Raw genomic sequence first — 19,707 nt, 5'->3', positions numbered from 1 at the left:
AATATTAGAGTCTAATTTGTCCAATACAGAACTTTGTAACAGAGACTTACGCACTATAGCACTGCACCTTGTGCTCTTAGTGTGAGATTTGCAGAACACACATTTCAATACAAAATGTAATTTATTTGTAGTAACCTTACTGTAAATGAATGAATACTCAAATCTTAAAATTCCCTTCCTTTAACATTATTTATTTGTGTCATTTGTAAGCATTGCATACATGTTTTACACCTTAGCTTATTTAGAATTGTATGACCGTGTATGTATGGAGGCTCCTTTTTATCAGAATAGTGCTTGGTTGTATGGATTCTATACATATTATTTTTATTATACCCACCCTTGTTATACAAAATCACTGGCCGCCTTGGTCACCCTCCCAAAACATAGCCAATCAAGTCTGTATGTAGATGCTCGACCAGCCAATAGCTCTGCTGGAAATATGAACCCTGGATTATAGCAATAGCGGACTAGCCTAATTTACCACTGTGCCATGCGAGCATTGTAGTTATGATGCCGTTTGGCATTATTTTTCAAATATTATTAAGGTTCAGTAATGCTAACTAACAGAATAATTAATGTGAATTAATGTAGTAAATAATTGTCAGTTTCTGAGTTTGAATCTCGGCTCTGCTACCGATCGTCTGGGCGAAGTCTAGCAGACACAATTGGCAGTGCCTGCAGCAGACAAAATTGGCCACTAGTCTGCTGGGTGGGAAAAGACCAGACTTTGACACTGTTTAAGGACCCTGGCTACACTAAACTGGGAGAAAAATAAGTTTTCATTCAGGCATGGATTACAGGAACTGAAGAATCAGAACAGAATCAGACTATATCTGCCTTCTTTAAGGGGCGGAGCCCTTCTAACATCATTTGATTAATTGGAACACTACGTTTGTTGGAGCCATTAGCTTCTAGGTTCACATACTTTCCCCAGATTTCCACTTTTCAATTGTCCGCATGGCATTATTTAAAGCAGAATGTTTGTCTATCATAATGAGTTAAATGAGTATCAAATTATGTACCATTAGGAATTTATACAGAACTACAGATTACAACTGACATATTTGTCGCTCAACTATAATTTAACTTGCTTTTAAAAACTGGCACAGTTGGATTTAAACCCCTTCACTCTGCAATTGCTCAAGACAGTAATCCTCTTAATATTAAAATGCTTTTTTGGAAATCAAATCTGCTCTGTCCTCAAACACACTCTAAATTTGTGTGTCCTCAAAACAAAGACGTAGTCATGAACTGAACGTGTGTGTGTGTGGGGGGGGGGGGACTGGGGGGTTCTGACATTCTAATACATTCCTGTGATCAATAACTGATGGGAATACTGACAGATCCTATAACATTAGATGGATGGATGGATGGATGGATGGGTTGGTTTTATGGATGGATAGATGAATGGATACTTTACTGATCCCAAAGGAAATTAAACATGCAAAATATTATTTTTATTATTAATTATTATGCAATGCTAGTGAGTTTAATATGTTTATTTATTATTTTCACATCAGTATATTGGGGGAGACATTTGGAGCATAATTAAATATTGGTGGTGACAAGTCACCCTAAATATTGTGATTCTAGCCTTACCTCAAAATATACTTTGTATTTGGCAGCACATTTTCAATACTAATTTGGGAAAATAAATTTAGGCTTTATGTTAAAATAATGTCAGTACATTTGCTTCAATATTCTGCAAGTACAAAAACCATGATGCCAAGAGTATTTTAACTTAAAAAATAGTTTTATTTTAAACGTATTCATGGATGTTACAAACAGCTCAGCTAAACTACACACAGAGCAAATAATCATCTCTGTACCCGCCATAGTAGACAAATTAGGCTTTGTGTTTTAGCACAAGCTGTGTGTATAAAGCCAACATAATATCAGGACAGTGCCATGTTATCTGATCAGTCATTTTAGTGACCTGGAAAAACAAACATGGACGAGCACTCGACCAGTAAAAAAGCAGAACACAGCAGAGCAAAGAACTGACAATATTTAATGTTCTACCACTTCTATACATGTGCACTAATCTTCGTTTACTATAGTTAATAGGGTACAACTACCTTGTACTTATACTTATTAAACATTTAAACAGGTACATTAAAACTTTTTTTTTTTATTTAATATACATATCCACTATGAATAGACATCAAATGTCTTTTAACTTTGTATTTAAAATATAAACAAAATAGCATGCTTTTATTTAATTATTCACTCATTTTTATCCAGTTTGGGGTTGCAGTGCATCCATTTCCACTTGGAAATAATGGGCACAAGGAAGGACTTAACAGAGCACTGATCAGTAGCAAGCTTTGGACACCCAAACCCCCCATCTTGCCCTGCCTCAGTCATAGCAAATCATGTCTGTGTAGACGCCTTGCCAGCTGATAGCATAGCTAAAATTCAAAGCAACCCTAGCACATAATGTTTTTCAGCATAAACAAATAACCATGGTGTGGTGGGTAGCACTCTCGCCTCACAGCAGGAAGGTCCTGGGTTTGATTCCCAGGTGAAGCAATCCAGGTTCTTTCTGTGTGGAGCTTGCATGTTCTCCCTGTGTCTGTGTGGGTTTCCTCCGCGAGCTTTGGTTTCCTTCCACATGCAGTCAGGTTAATTGGAGATACTAAATTGCCCTGAGTGTGTGTGTGTGTGTTTGCTCTGTGATGAACTGGCAACCGGTCCAGGGTGTTTCCTGCCTTTTGCCCAGTGAATTGCACCCACTGCGACCCTGAATAGGATGAAGCGGTGGTATAACTGACAATTAATGAATGAATAATAAAAAAAATTTATTGATTGTGGAATCTCTATTTTTTATGGTTACACGGAAGTCACTTGCTATAGTCAATCATTATCACTAATGAGGAATCAAGACACCTTGTTAAATTACATAATAGTACTAATTACACCTCAATTTCAAAATATACTATAATCAATGATTGTATTTTTATAGTAACATTTCTAAACTTGAATTTAAATGTTAACTGTAAATATACAGTAGACATAAACCATTAAACACTTGTAGTTATACAAAATGAATCCTGAGATCTGGTCTCGGCTCACATAAAATATTCATCACATCATTCACCGTATCCCTTTCAGTGGCGCCAAAACTAGTCTAGTTTCCACTAGTCCTGGCAACCTGGTGTGCACAAATAATTACATTACCTCTTGGACACTAATGCAGTTTTAATGTCCTGCATCATTTATTATTTAGTACTGAGAGACGTGTTGATGGCAGTGACATTCACACTTCATAAAACATAATTAACTGAGGTAAAAGTAATACTCAATGCTGAACTGTTTATAGAATTGTACAGTAATTATTCCAGTTACTCTATAAATACACATTATTAACCTACCCAATCAAAATTGTGGTTTGTTATTAAGATACTGTTCCTGTAATGGATCCACCTGCTGTGGAGCTTGAATGGGGTGGCAAGTCATGACCGTCTCCCTTACCAAATATTGCAGGCAGAGTGTGCATGGGGCATAGATGATTGACTTGTCACTTTCTCTTAAGTGACAGTCACTTACACCTTGTTGAAAGTCAATTCGCTCCAAGTGGAAGTGTTTCTATTTATCATGGTTTCTTCCTCACAGATTTGCCAGCTCTTCTTATTGCAACCTGCCTTTTTCATGATACTGTAAGGGCGCATTTTCCGTGAGCTACGGCGCAAACTGCTGCTTTGCTTTGCGCTTGGCTTGAGCGGCACAATAAAACATCATCACAGTGTGAATATAAGACGAATATGCATTTGTGATGAATAACCATCAAATCCACTCTGAAAGCTCCACATGTATCTGTGTTTAGCTGTATTTTCCTCACTGTTTCACTTTTAAACTTGTGTTACAGCTCAGGGTGCTGAGAAATTGTAAGAATCAGCTTTTCTGAGAGAATCTAAAACTCTTATCATTAAAAAAGCTTAATGTGGTGTGATGTATAAAAGCTTTCATTTTAAGCAAGGACACTTAACTGTTCAGCAGGTAATGTATAACATGACTAGAGTTTTTGTTAGATCACTGTGTAACTTGATCTCAATGCGTAACAGAGGAGCACAGAGTAAAACAACAAACCCTGATGTAGCTGTAGACGTTTTGTCTGTAATGGTCTGCTGAGGCCTTGGCTTTGAGCCATGCAGACAGACTTGTAAGCATCCATTTGATTTGGTTCGATACCAGTCTACTTTTCTCATGGTAAATTAAAGAATTCAGTCAGTGCACCATAAAATCATCAGATTAAATTATTAAATACATTATTAAAATACAATAAAAATAAGAATTGGTCATTTGTAATTCTTTTGTGCCTTTATTTAAAAAAACACTTACCATATTAACTGGATTTTGCAAATTTGGGATTTCATGCTTGCAACAACATCAACAATTTGTAACAGGGCCAAAACAAGACTTCTCACTTACAGGTGAAGGTACGTATCATGATTGGGTAAAAAGGAGGATTCATCAAAGGCTCTGTCTTTGTAAGCAAAATGGGTCGTGAGAAAAGAGAGAATTGTCAGTGCAAGATTGCAAATAATTTTGTTTTTTCACCATCAACTGTACATAATATTGTTAAAAGATTTATGCATTTGCTTTCATGTGCAGAAAGCAATGCATAAGAAACAGCCATGCTATAATATAGTCAAATATAGTCAAATAGGATTAGGGTTACTTTGGAAAACTGTTGTCCCCTCTTTTATGCAATTAATGACAATAAAACAATAGCTGCGTCCGAAATCGGACATACTAACCCTTATATACTACGTCTGCCATCTTACCAACGTCACGTGATGCATGATGTTACACCGCCGCAGTTATAACAATTTTAAAAACAGACAAAATTAATTCTGTAGTTCTCCACAAAGCTACTAATAACGTCACTCAGGCTTGTACGCAATAATAACATTTAAAATCTTTGTCTTACTTACACTTGTAAACAGTCAACTCTCTGCTTTCCACCATCTATCAGCTCCAGTTGAATTATGGGATACATTAGCGGACTGCAAGTGCATCGTTTGCATACTCAAAAATGGCTGCCCATAAAGTAGGTCATCCGGGTACTTTTTCACGTACTCTTTAATGTCTACTGCGTATTCGGACATACTAACCGTTCTCGGGTACTGCTTTCACGTACTGTTCAGTATGGAAGTATGCGATTTCTGATGCAGCTAATGTGATGAAATCTTTACAACAAGATTGATCCGTTTGTGGTTTTAAACCAAATCATCAAAAAAGAGATCCAAATGTACATAAGATCACACTATAATATTATTAAAATTGAATTTTTATTTCAGTTATTTTTGGCATAAATATGATGATAGATGTTTTGTAATATATGCTGCATTTTTGTCATTGCAAACCCATTTTCTTCCCCAAATTGAATAGTAAATGTATGCAATACATTAGTGATTTTAAATTACAGAGATTGTTATAATTTATATAAATCAGAATTAAGGTATAATACAGTAACGTAAAAGCCAGGGTGTTTTGGGAGCGCAGCAGTACATACGATAGTACACTTCTGCTGAGATCTGGGGATACAGGATTCAAAACTCAGCAGTGCTGTTGGCCTGTTGGGCGTTTGCATGCACATGATTGACTAATGCTGAAGGGTTGGCATGGATAAAACTTGTCAGTGTGCTCTCAATGCTAGTCCCAAGCCCAGATAGAAATAGGGAGTTGAATCAAGAAGGGCATCTGTCATAAAAAAAGTCTGACACCAGATTTGCTGTGGTGACCTCTGTATTTACAAGAGAGAAAACAGGAACATAAAATAAAAATGTTTTGGTATGATGAACATTTTGCACGTCTTTTTATATTTTTAGAGGTGACGGTTTCTGTGAGTATGAAAGAAGTGGCCGGCTATATTGAGAAGCAGGTGGCTTTTTTATCAGGTAAGGGATTGCACAGATTTGATTTAATGACATCCAGTTTATTCATACAGTACTGTTATAATGTTTAGACACTTTATTCTGTAGACATCGCTCTGCCATAAAGGCCTGATTTATGGAGTACTGCAGAGATGGTCGTCTGTCCAATAGGTTCTCCTTTCTCTGCACATGACATTTGGAGCTCTTTTAAAGTGACCAATTATTATTATTCATAAAATCCATATTTGTAAAAAAAAAAATATTGCTTTTAAACATGAGCCTTAAATATGGTGTAAAAATTGTTTTACCAAAGGGAATTGAATGAGAAGTATTTCCCAAATGTAATCAAATATCCATTACAGATTTGGTGGGTAGAAACATCAGAAATTAATTGCTTTAATGCTTTTTTCTGTATTGATTTTGTTTTGCTTGCTCACTAACACACATTGCTGCATCAGCCATATTTGAACAACTGTGATCTGATCACTGCAGGGGGCCGTGGTGAGGACTCCAGTGTCATCATCACTTTGCCAGAATGCTCCGATTTCAGCGACATCCCAGAAGAGGCTTTGGCTAAAGTCCTCACATACCTCACACTAATACCACGGTGGGTGTGATTCATCTTTACATCCTGGTTTCTCTCTGCAATGCAGCACCCCAACACTGCTTTATATCTTTATACCTCTTCTCAAATTAACTGTTGACATCATAGTCGAACCAGATCCGTAAAAGCTCTTGAACGCATGCTCTGCTATGCCATGTATTTATATTGAACCTATTAAATAGTAAAAAGGTGCTATGCCCATTGTTCAAATGTCGCTTTGATATTTTCTTTCAGAGCACGTCAACCTGGAATCAAATTCATCATCATTTTAGACAGAAGATTGGACACCTGGAACTCCATCAAAACAGCACTTGCAAGGATTGCGGTGAGAATCTACCATATTAAAATATATTACTGTTATCCAGTCAATATGTTGCTAATGAAACACTGTGATTAAAAGTGTGGGACTAATTAATACAAATATTATGCCTGACCATAATAGAAAAAAAAAAATTGTTATACCTGCCCCAAGACAATTTTATTCCAGTGCATTATTTTTAAAAAGTGCAGATTTACGTGCAGATTTAGGGTTAGCTTTTATAATGATTTTATTAACATTTTGAAATATATTATATATTTTTTAGGGGCAGTGGTAGCTGGACTAGTAATTCTAAGGTCGCCGGTTTAAGCCTGACCAACGCCAAATTGTCACTGTTGAGCCACTGTCCAAGGCCCTTAACCCTCAGTTGCTTGAATTGTATTTAGTGATAATTGTAAAACAACTGTAAATTATATTGTTTGTATTGTATTCCACCTCATACAGACCAAATAATTATATCAACATTTGCACTTATGGCATTTAGCAGACAACTGACAATTGAAGCCAATTACAAGCAATTCAGGGTCAAGGGCCTTGTTTAGGACCTCAACAGTGGCCACTTTTTGTCCCATATTTCCCATTTCCCATGGTCACACGAAGTAAAACATAAGAACAGTCATGTACCCGGTGTTGTGATTACTGTGGAAGGAGCTTCAAATTAAATAAGTTGGCTCAGGCTATGCATAGCCTAGCAAAAAGTCTGACTTGAATCATATTAACAATATATAAAAGACCCCTGCAAGCTTGGAGTATTGAAGACAATTTAGAAGGAGGAATCGTTCAACACTAAACTAAACGGCCTACAAATTCAGTGGAATGAATGATACACTATTTGGGCAAAGGTCAAAGGTACTAAGACACTCGATCCTGACCTCCGTTGGACATCCCATTTCAAAACAAATGATATTAAAATAGAGTGACCTATAACAACAGCCACTCTTGGAGAAGGCTTTTTACAAGATTTATATATAGAAATATGTCTGTTGGAACTTATGACCATTCAGTCAAAAAAGCATTTGTATGGCTAAGCACTGATAGTGGTCAAGAAAACCTCAATTGATGCTCCAGTGCATTGCAAAGCTGTTCACTAGGGCTGAGGTCAGGGCTCCTCCAGACCACTTGAGTTTCTTTAAACCAAGCTTGTCCTTATGTCTTTCCTTGTGGTTTTGGACAAGGGTACAGTAATGCTGGATCAGGAAAGGGAACATTCCTAATATGCCCTTGCACACTGCACGTGCTACTTGCACTATAATTTGATTATTGATGTATTAAACAGATTAAAAGTTGTAGTGGGATTTAAAAAGCAACGTGAAGAGGAATTGTATGGTATTGTATGGCATGGCTAATAAAAGTAGGTTTTCCCATTAAGTGCTTCATTTGTCTTAGCAATACTCAGCAAGTAACAAATATGATGTCTGTATTGCAGACCACATCAGTAATACACAGTGGCTGTCTCTGTAAAGGGAATAAAACACATAGCAGCATATACTGTAAATCCCACCTGGGATTGGTCAGTAGGTGTAAAGCAGTCATCACTACGTGCAGGTTATACATGATGAGTGTTTGCTGTATTGGGAAAAGTGAGAAAAAGAGAGAGAGTTAGGTACTGCATGGAGGGGGGGCATCTGCATCCTGAGAACCACTGCATCATTCATACAAAGCCAGGATCAAGCAAGGTTAGAAAGAGCCTGCTGTGTTTGTTGTGAAGCTACTGGAATAATGATGATGGTGATCGGTGACGGATGCTGCAGATGCAGGAGACACGCAGGGATCCGCAGGGTGTCGGTAAATTTTCCTGTTCTTCTGTAGTGTATTGACTTCTGAATAGGTGAGTTTAGGAAAATGTTGCATTTATCGCAGTAATGTGGAATGTGTGAGGAGGATTTAGCTTAGTCATGAACGCTGCAGCAGTTCAGCTTGTACAGGAGGATAATGTTTTTAAGAGAGGTCAGATCAATGTCAGCATCAGTATCTGATGGACAGATGGATCTGATGGATCAGTATATAAGATAATAACAATATAATGTATAATAATAAAATCAGTATTTTCTCTTTTGTAGGTATTTAATTTAAAATAGTACAAAGAAGAAGAATGCCTATATTTATCATATATACATTTACATGTGTACAGTACAATAAAATTATTTTTCCGCATATGCCAGCTTGTTTGGATGCTGGGGTCAGAGCACAGGGTGAGCCATTGTAAAGCATCCCTGGAGCAGACAGGGCTTTGCTCAATGGCCCATCAGTGGCTGCATAGCAGAGCCTGGATTTGAACTCTTTTGCAGTACTGTTTATTAATTACTGATTCTTCCAATACATTTTAAAAAAGTTGGGATGGGACAAATCAACACAAGGAATGCTGTAAAATGCTGTTAAAACCCATCTGAAACGATAATACAATGACTGTCATGATTGGGTATTCAAGTAGCATTAAAAGGCTGTCCATAAAATTATTAAAAGATTTAGTGATTTTAAAGACATATTTGTGCATTAAGAGCAAGGTCAACAACAAAACAAGGACCAATATTTGATGAGAAACAGTTAACAGTTAACTCTCAGTTAACGCTTTTCCAGAAAATTAGAGGCTTTTATAGCCATGAACAGGGTACCAACTTTATATTATTGTCCATGGTTTTGGAATAGGAGGTCCAAAAAGCTCATGGTCAGGTTTGTTTGTTTATTAGGATTTTAACATCATGTTTTACACTTTGGTTACATTTATGACAGGAACGGTAGTTATATTACACAAGGTTCATCAGTTCACAAGGTTATATCGAACACAGTCATGGACAATTTCGTGTCTCCAATTCACCTCACTTGCACGTCTTTGGTCTGTGGGAGAAAACCGGAGCACCCGGAGGAAACCCACACGGACACAGGGAGAAGATGCAAACTCCACACAGAAAGGACCCGGACCGCCCCACCTGGGGATTGAACCCAGAACCATTTTGCTGTGAGGCAGCAGTGCTACCCACTTAGCCACCATGCCACCCCTCATGGTCAGGCGTGTGTGTCATTTATGTTGTGTCTTCACTACATCATGTGACAAAAGTATTGGGACACCCCATCTAATTTTGTAATTCATGTGATTTAGCTACAACAGGTGTAATAAATCACTTATATAAAGGGAAATGTATGCTTCCAATTGGACAGCAACAGTTTAAGGAAGGTCCTTTCCTATTCTAGCATGATTGTGCCCCTGTGCACAAAGACATGTGGAAAAGCATAAATTAAAGAAACGCCAGTGGCCTGCACAGAGCCCTGACCACTATGCTCTGGATTGACTGTGTGCAATATTTGCTTGACTCTATAACATTTGGACTTGATACACATCATGGACTGACACCCTGTCCAGGTTGTATTCATGCATTGTGGCCATTGCTTCTAGAATAGGCTTTAAAGCCGCCTTGTCACTGTCGCCTCACAGCAAGGTTCGATCCCCAGGTGGGGCAGTCTGGGTCCTTTCTGTGTGGAGTTTGCATGTTCTCCCCGTGTCTGCATGGGTTTCCTCCGGGAGCTCCGGTTTCCTCCCACAGTCCAAAGACATTCAAGTCAGGTGAATTGGAGATACAAAATTGTCCATGACTGTGTTTGACATTAAAACTTGTGAACTGATGAATCTTGTGTAATCAGTAACTACCTGTTCTGTCATGAATGTAACCAAAGTGTAGAACATGATGTTAAAATCCTAATAAACATAAACAAACATAAAGCCGCCTTGACCCTAACTGTGATAAACCAGTTACTGAAGATAAACAATAATTCCTAATATAGCTGTATTTTAATGAACATTACAACATGACTATTAAAACTTTTAATATTGTGCTGCATATATCCTAAAATAATGATATTGGGATAAAAATCCCAATCCCAATAGGGATCCCACAGAAATCCCAATAAATACAAAAATACAGCGACGACACACTTTGCATTATTGATTGGTATGGGCCAGCAGCAATAGCTTATGGATACATATGTAAGGAGTTCCCCCCACATGCTGGTCGAAAGCTTGCAGCAGGGCTGGTCGTAAGATAGGAAAAGGTTAAGATGGAAACTACTTGTTAATAACTTGTTTTATAAAACTGTTTATTTATTTGTTTAGGCCTCTTTTCCCGGAAATCTACACATGGTTCTAGTTCTGAGACCAACCAGCTTCTTTCAGCGCACAGTCACAGACCTCGGCTTTCGCTTCAGCCAGGAGGATTTTATGCTGAAGCTCCCTGTAAGGTTATACACACTTTAATACAAGGTTATCAAACCCTGGGTCGCAACCGTAGGTGGGTCACAAGCCAAAAAAATTGGTTGCAGAGAAAAATAATAATAATTATATAAACTTGTACGTGAATGCCGCCTTGTGGAGGCTGTATGTTACCTCATGTAAATCACAGTGAGACCAGATAAAGTGAGATGCATTGTTTGTGTTGCCTGGGTTGCATGAAAAATTATGGATTGTGACAAATATATCTTAATATACACATACAGATTAACCTCATAGTGTTTGGTTTATAGATTGTGAAGGGTGGCATGTAGGTCCCACTTTCTAGGGACCAAATGCCTCCACATTTGACTTAGACACAGTAATAGCTAAGTCACTTTAATGCAAACATGTTTGTCTGTTCTAAGGTGGTGATGCTGAGCTCTGTAACTGATCTGCTGCGCTACATTGATGAGAAACAGTTGACGTCAGAATTTGGAGGCACATTGGACTACTGCCACAGTGACTGGATCTTCCTCAGAACAGTACTAAGCTACCACACAGACATCAGCAGATGATATACTGAATCCAAGTGCTATAGAAATGATATGAATGTGGATGTGTTTACTTTTTTCTAGGCGATAGAGACTTTTGCAGTGACGGTGAAGGACATTGCTCAGATGCTGCAGGCTTTTGGAACAGAGCTGGCAGAAGCAGAATCAGAGGAGAGCAGTGTCGTTGAACTACTACTGCTGTCACACACTGAGAAATACAGACGACTGAAGGTACTGCTGAAATCTTCAAAAACCGCCGGGGGTATAAAGTGTCATAAATACGTTTTCAGCTGACAGGTTTCAAACCAATACTCACTTTAATACTCACACTTGTGTAAAAGTAACAATAGCTTCCTTACAAAGTACTTTTAAAGGTTTCTACCCATAAGGAATCTACTCAAGTAGAATTTTTATTTGTACTTTCTACTTAAACTGACAATTATCTAAAGAATCCAATGTTCTAAAAACTGTATGATGTTTTAAAATATTGAAAAAGCAAAGCCCATAGTAAAAAAAAGAAATAAAAGAAACATACATTTAATTTTATATTTAAGTGAACATAATAATAATAATATAATAATAATAATAATAATAATAATAATAATAATAATAATAATAAAGTGTCTCCTAAAGTATTTAGCAATAATCAACATCTTATTTACCAACATCTTTTTAAGTTGTTTTAAGGTATCATGGTGAAGAAAAACTAGATTTCTAATTTTTATAATATTTAATGAATGTGAAAAAATTAATTATTACATTTAAAAATATTTTTTTTTTTTAATTATTACAAGTTATAAATATATAAACCCATTTCTCGAAATTGGGACACTCAGTAAAATGCAACAAAACAAGAATCTGTGATTATCTAATTGTCCTAAATCTTAACTGAACTGTCAAACTTGATCGTATTAAAAAAACAAAAGTAAAAAGTCTTTAAAATATTCAAGTCATTTTATTTTGAAACATTCCACAATGAGCAGGTTAGTTGGTAACAGGTGAGGGAATCATGATTGGGTATAAAAAGAGGATCAACACTGTGCCAAACTTCATTTGTCAATCAGTTTGAAAAGAACAGGTTTGCTAATAACTTTGGTCTGTTCCCATCAACCGTACATAATATTGTGAAAAGATTCAGGGAATCTGGAGAAATCTCAGTATGTGTAGGGCCAGAAACCACTGTTAAAAAATGTATATTCTTCAGAATGATCCATTCACCTCTTGGTTTATACTGCTATATTGTTTATTGAGAGTTATATCCCTGCAAAACGCAGCCACAATGATGTCATTCAGCCAGTCTTGTGTGGATTTTTTCCATCAGATAATTCATATTCATTACATATTTTAGCAGGATACCCTGAAGACAGAATTGTTGCTGCTTCTAGGCTGACAACAGGTTGACTCTGTTGCAAAGAATTGCAATGAACTTGTTTTAAATACCAGATTTTACTTTTTTATTATTTTTCTTTAAATTGTACATATTTTTTATTTGTGTATTTTTTCTATTTTTCTATTTTTGTTTTCTATTTTTTATTTAGTATTTTTTGTTGTTTTTATTTTAGATTTTACTACTGTTATTTTCAGTAGACATTTTGATAATGGCCTAGCTCTACTAGACAATGTTAACTTAGTTAAATTGAATTCCGTACACTGTCTTTTGATTATTTATTCCTTTCTCTCACATTAATTCCTAATTTGTTGTTTGTGTTGATCTTTGTGAATGTAGGATGCTATCAGCTCAGTGATGAGGGAGGGACGCTATCTGCTTTCCAGTCTGGAGGCTTCAGGAAAGGAGCAGAATAAAGACACACACTGGGACATAAAACAGGACTGGGACACGGTGCAGAGGCAAGTAATGTTCTGTCTCTGTGAGTAGATATTTAGGGTAAAATATTGTGGATCTTTTTATTGTTTGTTGTGTTGTGCTATATTGCCATTGTAATTCTAGTATGTACTGTATCTCCAGGCACTGGCTGGAACGATTTGGGCCTATTGTATATTAGGTGGGATTGGGTATGGTATTCTGTGAGTGTGTGTTGACCTGTTTAGGGTGTATTTCTGCCTTTGCCTTGTATTTGTATGTGGTGCCATAACCACAATGATACCATAATAGCCTCCATATTGTCATCTGTGCTGCATGATGGGAAGAAGATAGGAATAAGATGACTGTAAAGAAGACTAGAGATGAAGAGTGTGCTGTCTCAGCACGAAATACAGAACATAAGCTTGCTTTAGGACTAGCAGAGGATTTTCATATTGAGCAAATAGGACAGCATATTAGTCAAGCAGCTCACAGTTAAAAACCTTTCTCAGGCATCAGTTTAGAGCAGTGGTTCTCAACCAGGGGGCCTTAGTGAGCCCAGAGAGGGGAAGCCGTTACATTTTCTTGAGGTACAGAGAAAATAAATAGACTCTTTGCATACACTGGATCTCTTGTGGTGTCATAATAAATCTATTTAAACAACCTATAGTCTATAGGGTCTTTGATAATAGACATGTATTGATTCATACACCTCAAATGTGCAAAGGTCAACAAACAGGTACTATGAATAATTCAGATTTAGATGCTGATGCAGATCCCACTAAAGTACACAGGATGAGGAAGCTCCACCACCAGTTCATCAGGATTAAACCCACTACATCAACCAAAATCAGAAAATACCAAGATATTTCAATGATTGTTTATTTTCCCTTACATGCTGGTACAGACTACTAGTCCAGCTGAGGGACATGGAAATGGCATTTGATGGCTTCTTTGACAAGCATCACCTCAAACTACAGCAGTACCTACAGCTGCTGAGATATGAGCACAGCTTCCAAGAGGTACCCTGGTCTCTCCTAAAAGAAGTACAATGATTCAGCAAACAAACGAGTGGAATAGTGTAATTTGTCTTATTTCTCTTTGTGTCTTTGTCAGATGAAGAACTGTTTAGAGAAACTGAGTGCTCAGGAGAAGGACCTTATCATCACTGGAGACACGCTGGCTGAGACAGAGCAGACCATCAGAGAGCTGGATATACTAGAAAAACGAACTCAGGTGTCTAAAGCGAATACTTCCAAATTAATCTTTTTACTAATCTGTCAGTGTGGGTCCCAAGCCTGGATAAAAATAGCAGTGTTGTGTCAGGAAAGGCATTTAGCATATATATAGATAAAAATTAACATATTATAGTATGTTAGCTCAACAGTGCTGACATTTCAAACTTGCAGTTTGAAACCACAGCTCTGCTAACGGCCAGCCAGATGCCTACACAGACATATTTGGCCTGTCCAAGGGAGGAAGTGCCAGAGGGATTCCTTATAACTGCTAATATTACGTGTTTTGAAATCTTATATGGCTCATCTGTCCAGGGAAAATTTGTGGTTCTATTACCTTGTTGAACCTTGTGCATGTTTTACTTTCTCCTGTCTAGTTGTGCCCGCTGGTGTGTTTTATTCGGGTCTGTATGCATGTATATGTATCTAACAGTATTTTCTCTGTTGGAAGGAGGAAATGGGCCGGGCCCAGGTGATGATACTGCATGGGCACCAGCTGGCTACAGGGCATCATTACGCCACGGCTCTGATCATGCAGCACTGTAATGAGCTGCGACATCACTGTGACACACTGAACTCTGCTATTAGTGCTAAATGTAAAACTCTTATACAAGTACAGAGCTTACTGCAACGCTTACACGAGGTAAGAGCGATACTCACTTTATCTTAGTTTATCTGTCATTCACATATCGGGGTGGCACGGTGGCTAAGTGCGTAGCAATGTCGCCTCACAGCAAGAAGGTCCTGGGTTCGACCCCCAGGTGGGGCGGTCCGGGTCCTTTCTGTGCGGAGTTTGCATGTTCTTTCCGTGTCTGCGTGGATTTCCTCCGGGTGCTCCGGTTTCTTCCCACAGTCCAAAAACATGCAGCCAGGCTAATTGGAGACACTGAATTGTTCTATAGGTACCTAGCCGCTAGGATAGTGTCAGGTTGTGTCAGGTTGTGTCAGGAAGGGCATCCGGCGTAAAAACTGTGCCAAATCAATAATGCGGATCATAATCAGCCGGCGACCCCTAACGGGAGCAGCTGAGGAAGTACAGATCTGTCATTCACATTATCTGGCTCCAAGATTAAAAAATCTAAGATTTGATCATAATTTAAATAAAAAGCTTATTTTTATAGTATTTTATTGACAAATACAGTATATACAAACCCAATTTATAGAAAAGCTGGGACATTTTGTAAAATGCAATAAGAACAGAAATCTGTGATTTATTTACTGTCATAAACCTTTATTTAACTGACAAAAGTACAAGAGCAGAAGCAAGGAAACTGTTAAATGTGCATGACTTTTAGGACCTCAAATGGCATATTAAAATAAATATAGTCACATGGGCTCGGGAATAACTCAGAAAACTGCTGTGAATTAGAACAGTATACTGCTGTATATATAAGAAATGCAACCTGAAATACTCTTATGCAAACAGAAAGGGGAGGCACGGTGGCTCAGTGGGTAGCACTGTCACCTCACAGCAAGAAGGTCCTGGGTTTGATTCCCAGGTGGAGCGGCTGTGTGGAGTTTGCATGTTCTGCCCGTGTCTGTGTGGGTTTCCTCCGGGAGCTCCGGTTTCCTCCCACAGTCCAAAGACATACAAGTGAGGTGAATTGGAGATACAAAATTGTCCATGACTGTGTTTGACATTAAGAACTTGAACTGATGAATCTTGTGTAACCAGATGTAACCAAAATGTGTAAAACGTGACGTTAAAATCCTAATAAATAAATAATGCAAACAGAAAGCTGTACATCAATTGGCCCGAAGGATTGTGGATACATGGAATCTGGTCAGATGAGTCCACATTTCAGCACACTGTAATCACACTGTAACTGTTATCATCGAAAAGTGCAAAAGCCGACATTTGTCTTTGCATAGGGGTGCTTCATAGACACAGAGAGCGTGTGCTTGACTGGTCTGCCTGCAGTCCAGATCTGTCAGCTATTGAAAATGTAAGTAGAGGAGAATCAGACAACAGTGATCATGGACTTTTAAACAGCTGTGATCTTGCATTGAGCAAAAACGGGCAAAAATTTGATACGTGCAAATTTGCAGGAATCGGTATCCTTAGTTTCCCAAATGATGTGTAAGTATTTAAATAATGTAAATAATGTATTATTAGGAAAGCTGATGTAACAGTGGTAAACATGCTTCTGACCCAACTCTTTTTAAATGTATACACAAAGTCCAATCATATTCATATACAGTATATCCATATACGTATTCTATCCGACAGGCCCAGCACTGGTGCGACGATGGTGCCTACCTCTTGGCCAATCAGCAGGTAGATAGGTTTCAGTCTAAGGATGGTGCTCAGGCAGCATTAAGGGATATTGAGAAGTTCCAGGAGAGGGCACCAGTGCTCCTCAGTTCTGGCTCAGGCCTGTTCTGTCTGGAATATGAGAGTGTGCTCACTCCTCAGCTACAGGTACAAATTTATTTTACTTTTATATAATTTTATTTTATATTTACATTTAAACCAAATTAAGACAGTACATACATGAAAAATAATGCAAGCCACTCACCATGCACAAAATACAAATTTAGCTATCCTAATAGCAAGCTAATTTAGGAGGTGCAGTGGTAAAACACGCTGGCCCACTACCACATGATTGGCTGAGGGAGAATTATGACTAAAGGGAGATCAGTGCACTCTATGTGCTGATCCCAAGCTTGGTTGGAAATAAGAAGGGTTGCATCCAGATAAGTAAGGAGGGGCATCCAGCTTTAAAACTGTGCCAATTCAGGTACTTTAATAATAAAGAAATTGCTGAAAGTAAAAATAAACCAAAACTGCTATCAAATATATTTTATTCAATTAAAAAGCCACACTTTGTGGCCAATTCTGCAGATTTCCATTGATATATGAGCTAAAACAAGATATATAATTTGTGTTTGGTGATGATTCTTTTAACTCATAGGTGCCATGATTATGTTATGCGTTCTCTTTTTATGTCCAGATCCACATAGAGAAGACGTTTGAAAAGCATGCCCAGGTACAGAATCTTATCCGGGCTAGACAGACCTGTTTGAAGAAACTCACAGATAAACATGTAAGGCCAGTGCAGCTGGTACCCCCTCGACCAGAGAACCCACCATGTTTAAAGTCTCCAGTCTTCTCTCCCAAACATGGTAAACTGATTGCTACATGCTCCCTTACTCTCAGACAGGCTTACTATTATAGGAATAATCCAGAGTGTTCAAATGTATTGCTATCTATTGCACCTTGTGCATATGTGCAATTACCACAGACAAATATTTTTGTCAAGTCCTACAGTATTTTTCAATTACTGGTTGTATTTGCAAGTGAATGCAAAATACACTCCCTCATTAGGCGTGCAACTTGCAACACATGGGTAAACACTTTATAAGTGTCCCTGAGCTTTAGCTTCACTCCCTATCTCCCTTATTTGTTTTAAGGGAATTAGATGGAAAATGGTAGCGGCTTTTAGTTTCACTCATTTCTTTCTCTTGTACGCTTTTGGTCTGTAACTTGCCGGTGGACTGAGTAGCTGGCCTTGGTACACCCAGTCTGTTTCTTTTCCTTTGTTTTTTGTGTTTTCTTTTTCGAGGTTGTCTCTCTCCTGTACTTTTCCATGTTTCCCATGCCTGTGTTCAGCTAACACGTTGATGTTTACTAATACACAACATTTGTGTTTAGCGATATAACATTTTTCATTCGTGTAGCGTATGAAATATGAGGCAGTCCTAGCAATCATACGAGAATGAAGTTAGTGTTTCTGTGGTGTCGTGTGCTGACAATGTTTGATGGATGTGTATATGTATTGAGTGCATTTTTGCCCTTTGGAGATTCCATAATCAGTAGAAAAGTGTGCTTCTCTACACACTTGATCATCTCTGTGTAGTCTGTCCTGCGCCTCAGAAGAACAACCAGTAAAGTATTATGCTCCTGATAGTTTGTCTATGTACAGTTTATTTCTTTCTTCATAAACTCAGCGAACTCTAAAGACGCTTGGTTACATTAGCAATTGGTCCAAGATGTCGAAGTCTAAAGCAGCCAAAAACACTAACTGTGTGGAGTTTGGAAAACTCCCAACCAATTCTGTGGACATGAATTATAAATTAAATAGTTTAATTTATGAGTGTAATAAAATCAGATTTTTTAACTAAGGCTATGCCTGTACCACCATTTAATTGATATCATTTTAAGCAGCATACTTTTATTTATATTGCTTTTGTTTTTGCTCTTTCTTCACAGATTGTAATTCTGCTCTCAAATTTACATTTGACCTCTCACTGTCAGGCAAAAAAGCACATAGAAAAGGCCCAAACTCCAGAAAGGTAACAGTCAATTTGATATATTTATACTTACATACTATAATTTAGTTACATAACTGATAGTTGATTGAGGGTTAATGTATAGCTGTCAGACATTTTCATTTCAGAATGTACTGTATGTATACTAATTAAGTTTCCTTGCATGGCAGATTGAGGTGTTACATGACTATCAGAACCACAGCTGTCTGTCATACATTGAAGACGGGGAGGACAGTGCTGACCTGCTAAAACGGTAAGAATGGTAGATTTTGACAGCTATAGGTTGGCATACAGAGGATTTACCTGTATGGGCGTTTTCTTGTGTCTTGATGTATTGTGGTGTGTGTGTGTTTTTTCAGTCGTGTATTAAGAGAGCTGATCGAGACTGAGAGAGTTTATGTAGAAGAGCTTCTGACTGTACTACTGGTAAGAATCTGGTCTGTTTAATAAATTCAATGTAGATAAATGTATAGTGTATATAAACTGAGCTAAGAAGATCTGTGGGGTCTTTAATATTACAGGGCTACAGGGCAGAGATGGATAACCCCTTACTCTCTCCACTCCTGCCCCCCATCCTGTGCAACAAAAGAGATATTCTGTTTGGAAACATGCCTGATATTTACAATTTTCACAGCAGGTAAGGATACGCACAAACACACATGCAAAATCTACATAAATGTTAATATCTCATGATTCAGCGCAACTGTTCCAGGTACACGATACAGCACAGGAGTGATAAGTAATCCATGTGTCATGTTTCCTATGTGATAAAACTTACTACCGAAATAAACGCCCCACTTAACACCACACAAGCACACATGCACATGTACCAGCTCTGGGGGGGC

The 19,707-nt window shown here is 37.9% G+C and overlaps 1 protein-coding gene across 1 annotated transcript in view; it reads left to right on the top strand.

Moving 5' to 3' along the window:
• Positions 1 to 19,707, top strand: part of mcf2a (MCF.2 cell line derived transforming sequence a) — a 36,258-nt gene that overhangs the window by 2,629 nt on the left and 13,922 nt on the right. Inside the window, exons 2-17 of the mRNA XM_062999823.1 lie at positions 5,835 to 5,903; positions 6,372 to 6,486; positions 6,718 to 6,808; positions 10,908 to 11,027; positions 11,429 to 11,545; positions 11,639 to 11,785; positions 13,281 to 13,402; positions 14,263 to 14,377; positions 14,472 to 14,591; positions 15,042 to 15,233; positions 16,821 to 17,012; positions 17,545 to 17,716; positions 18,804 to 18,886; positions 19,033 to 19,115; positions 19,222 to 19,288; positions 19,384 to 19,499. Coding sequence (XP_062855893.1) covers positions 5,835 to 5,903; positions 6,372 to 6,486; positions 6,718 to 6,808; positions 10,908 to 11,027; positions 11,429 to 11,545; positions 11,639 to 11,785; positions 13,281 to 13,402; positions 14,263 to 14,377; positions 14,472 to 14,591; positions 15,042 to 15,233; positions 16,821 to 17,012; positions 17,545 to 17,716; positions 18,804 to 18,886; positions 19,033 to 19,115; positions 19,222 to 19,288; positions 19,384 to 19,499 — 1,921 coding nt within the window. The remainder of the gene's footprint in view (positions 1 to 5,834; positions 5,904 to 6,371; positions 6,487 to 6,717; positions 6,809 to 10,907; positions 11,028 to 11,428; positions 11,546 to 11,638; positions 11,786 to 13,280; positions 13,403 to 14,262; positions 14,378 to 14,471; positions 14,592 to 15,041; positions 15,234 to 16,820; positions 17,013 to 17,544; positions 17,717 to 18,803; positions 18,887 to 19,032; positions 19,116 to 19,221; positions 19,289 to 19,383; positions 19,500 to 19,707) is intronic.

Source organism: Trichomycterus rosablanca, chromosome 8 (genome assembly GCF_030014385.1).
Source record: "Trichomycterus rosablanca isolate fTriRos1 chromosome 8, fTriRos1.hap1, whole genome shotgun sequence".
In the NCBI taxonomy this organism is placed as follows: Eukaryota; Metazoa; Chordata; class Actinopteri; order Siluriformes; family Trichomycteridae; genus Trichomycterus; species Trichomycterus rosablanca.
The sequence above is the reverse complement of the archived record's forward strand: the minus strand, read 5'-3'. Positions and strand labels throughout refer to the sequence as shown.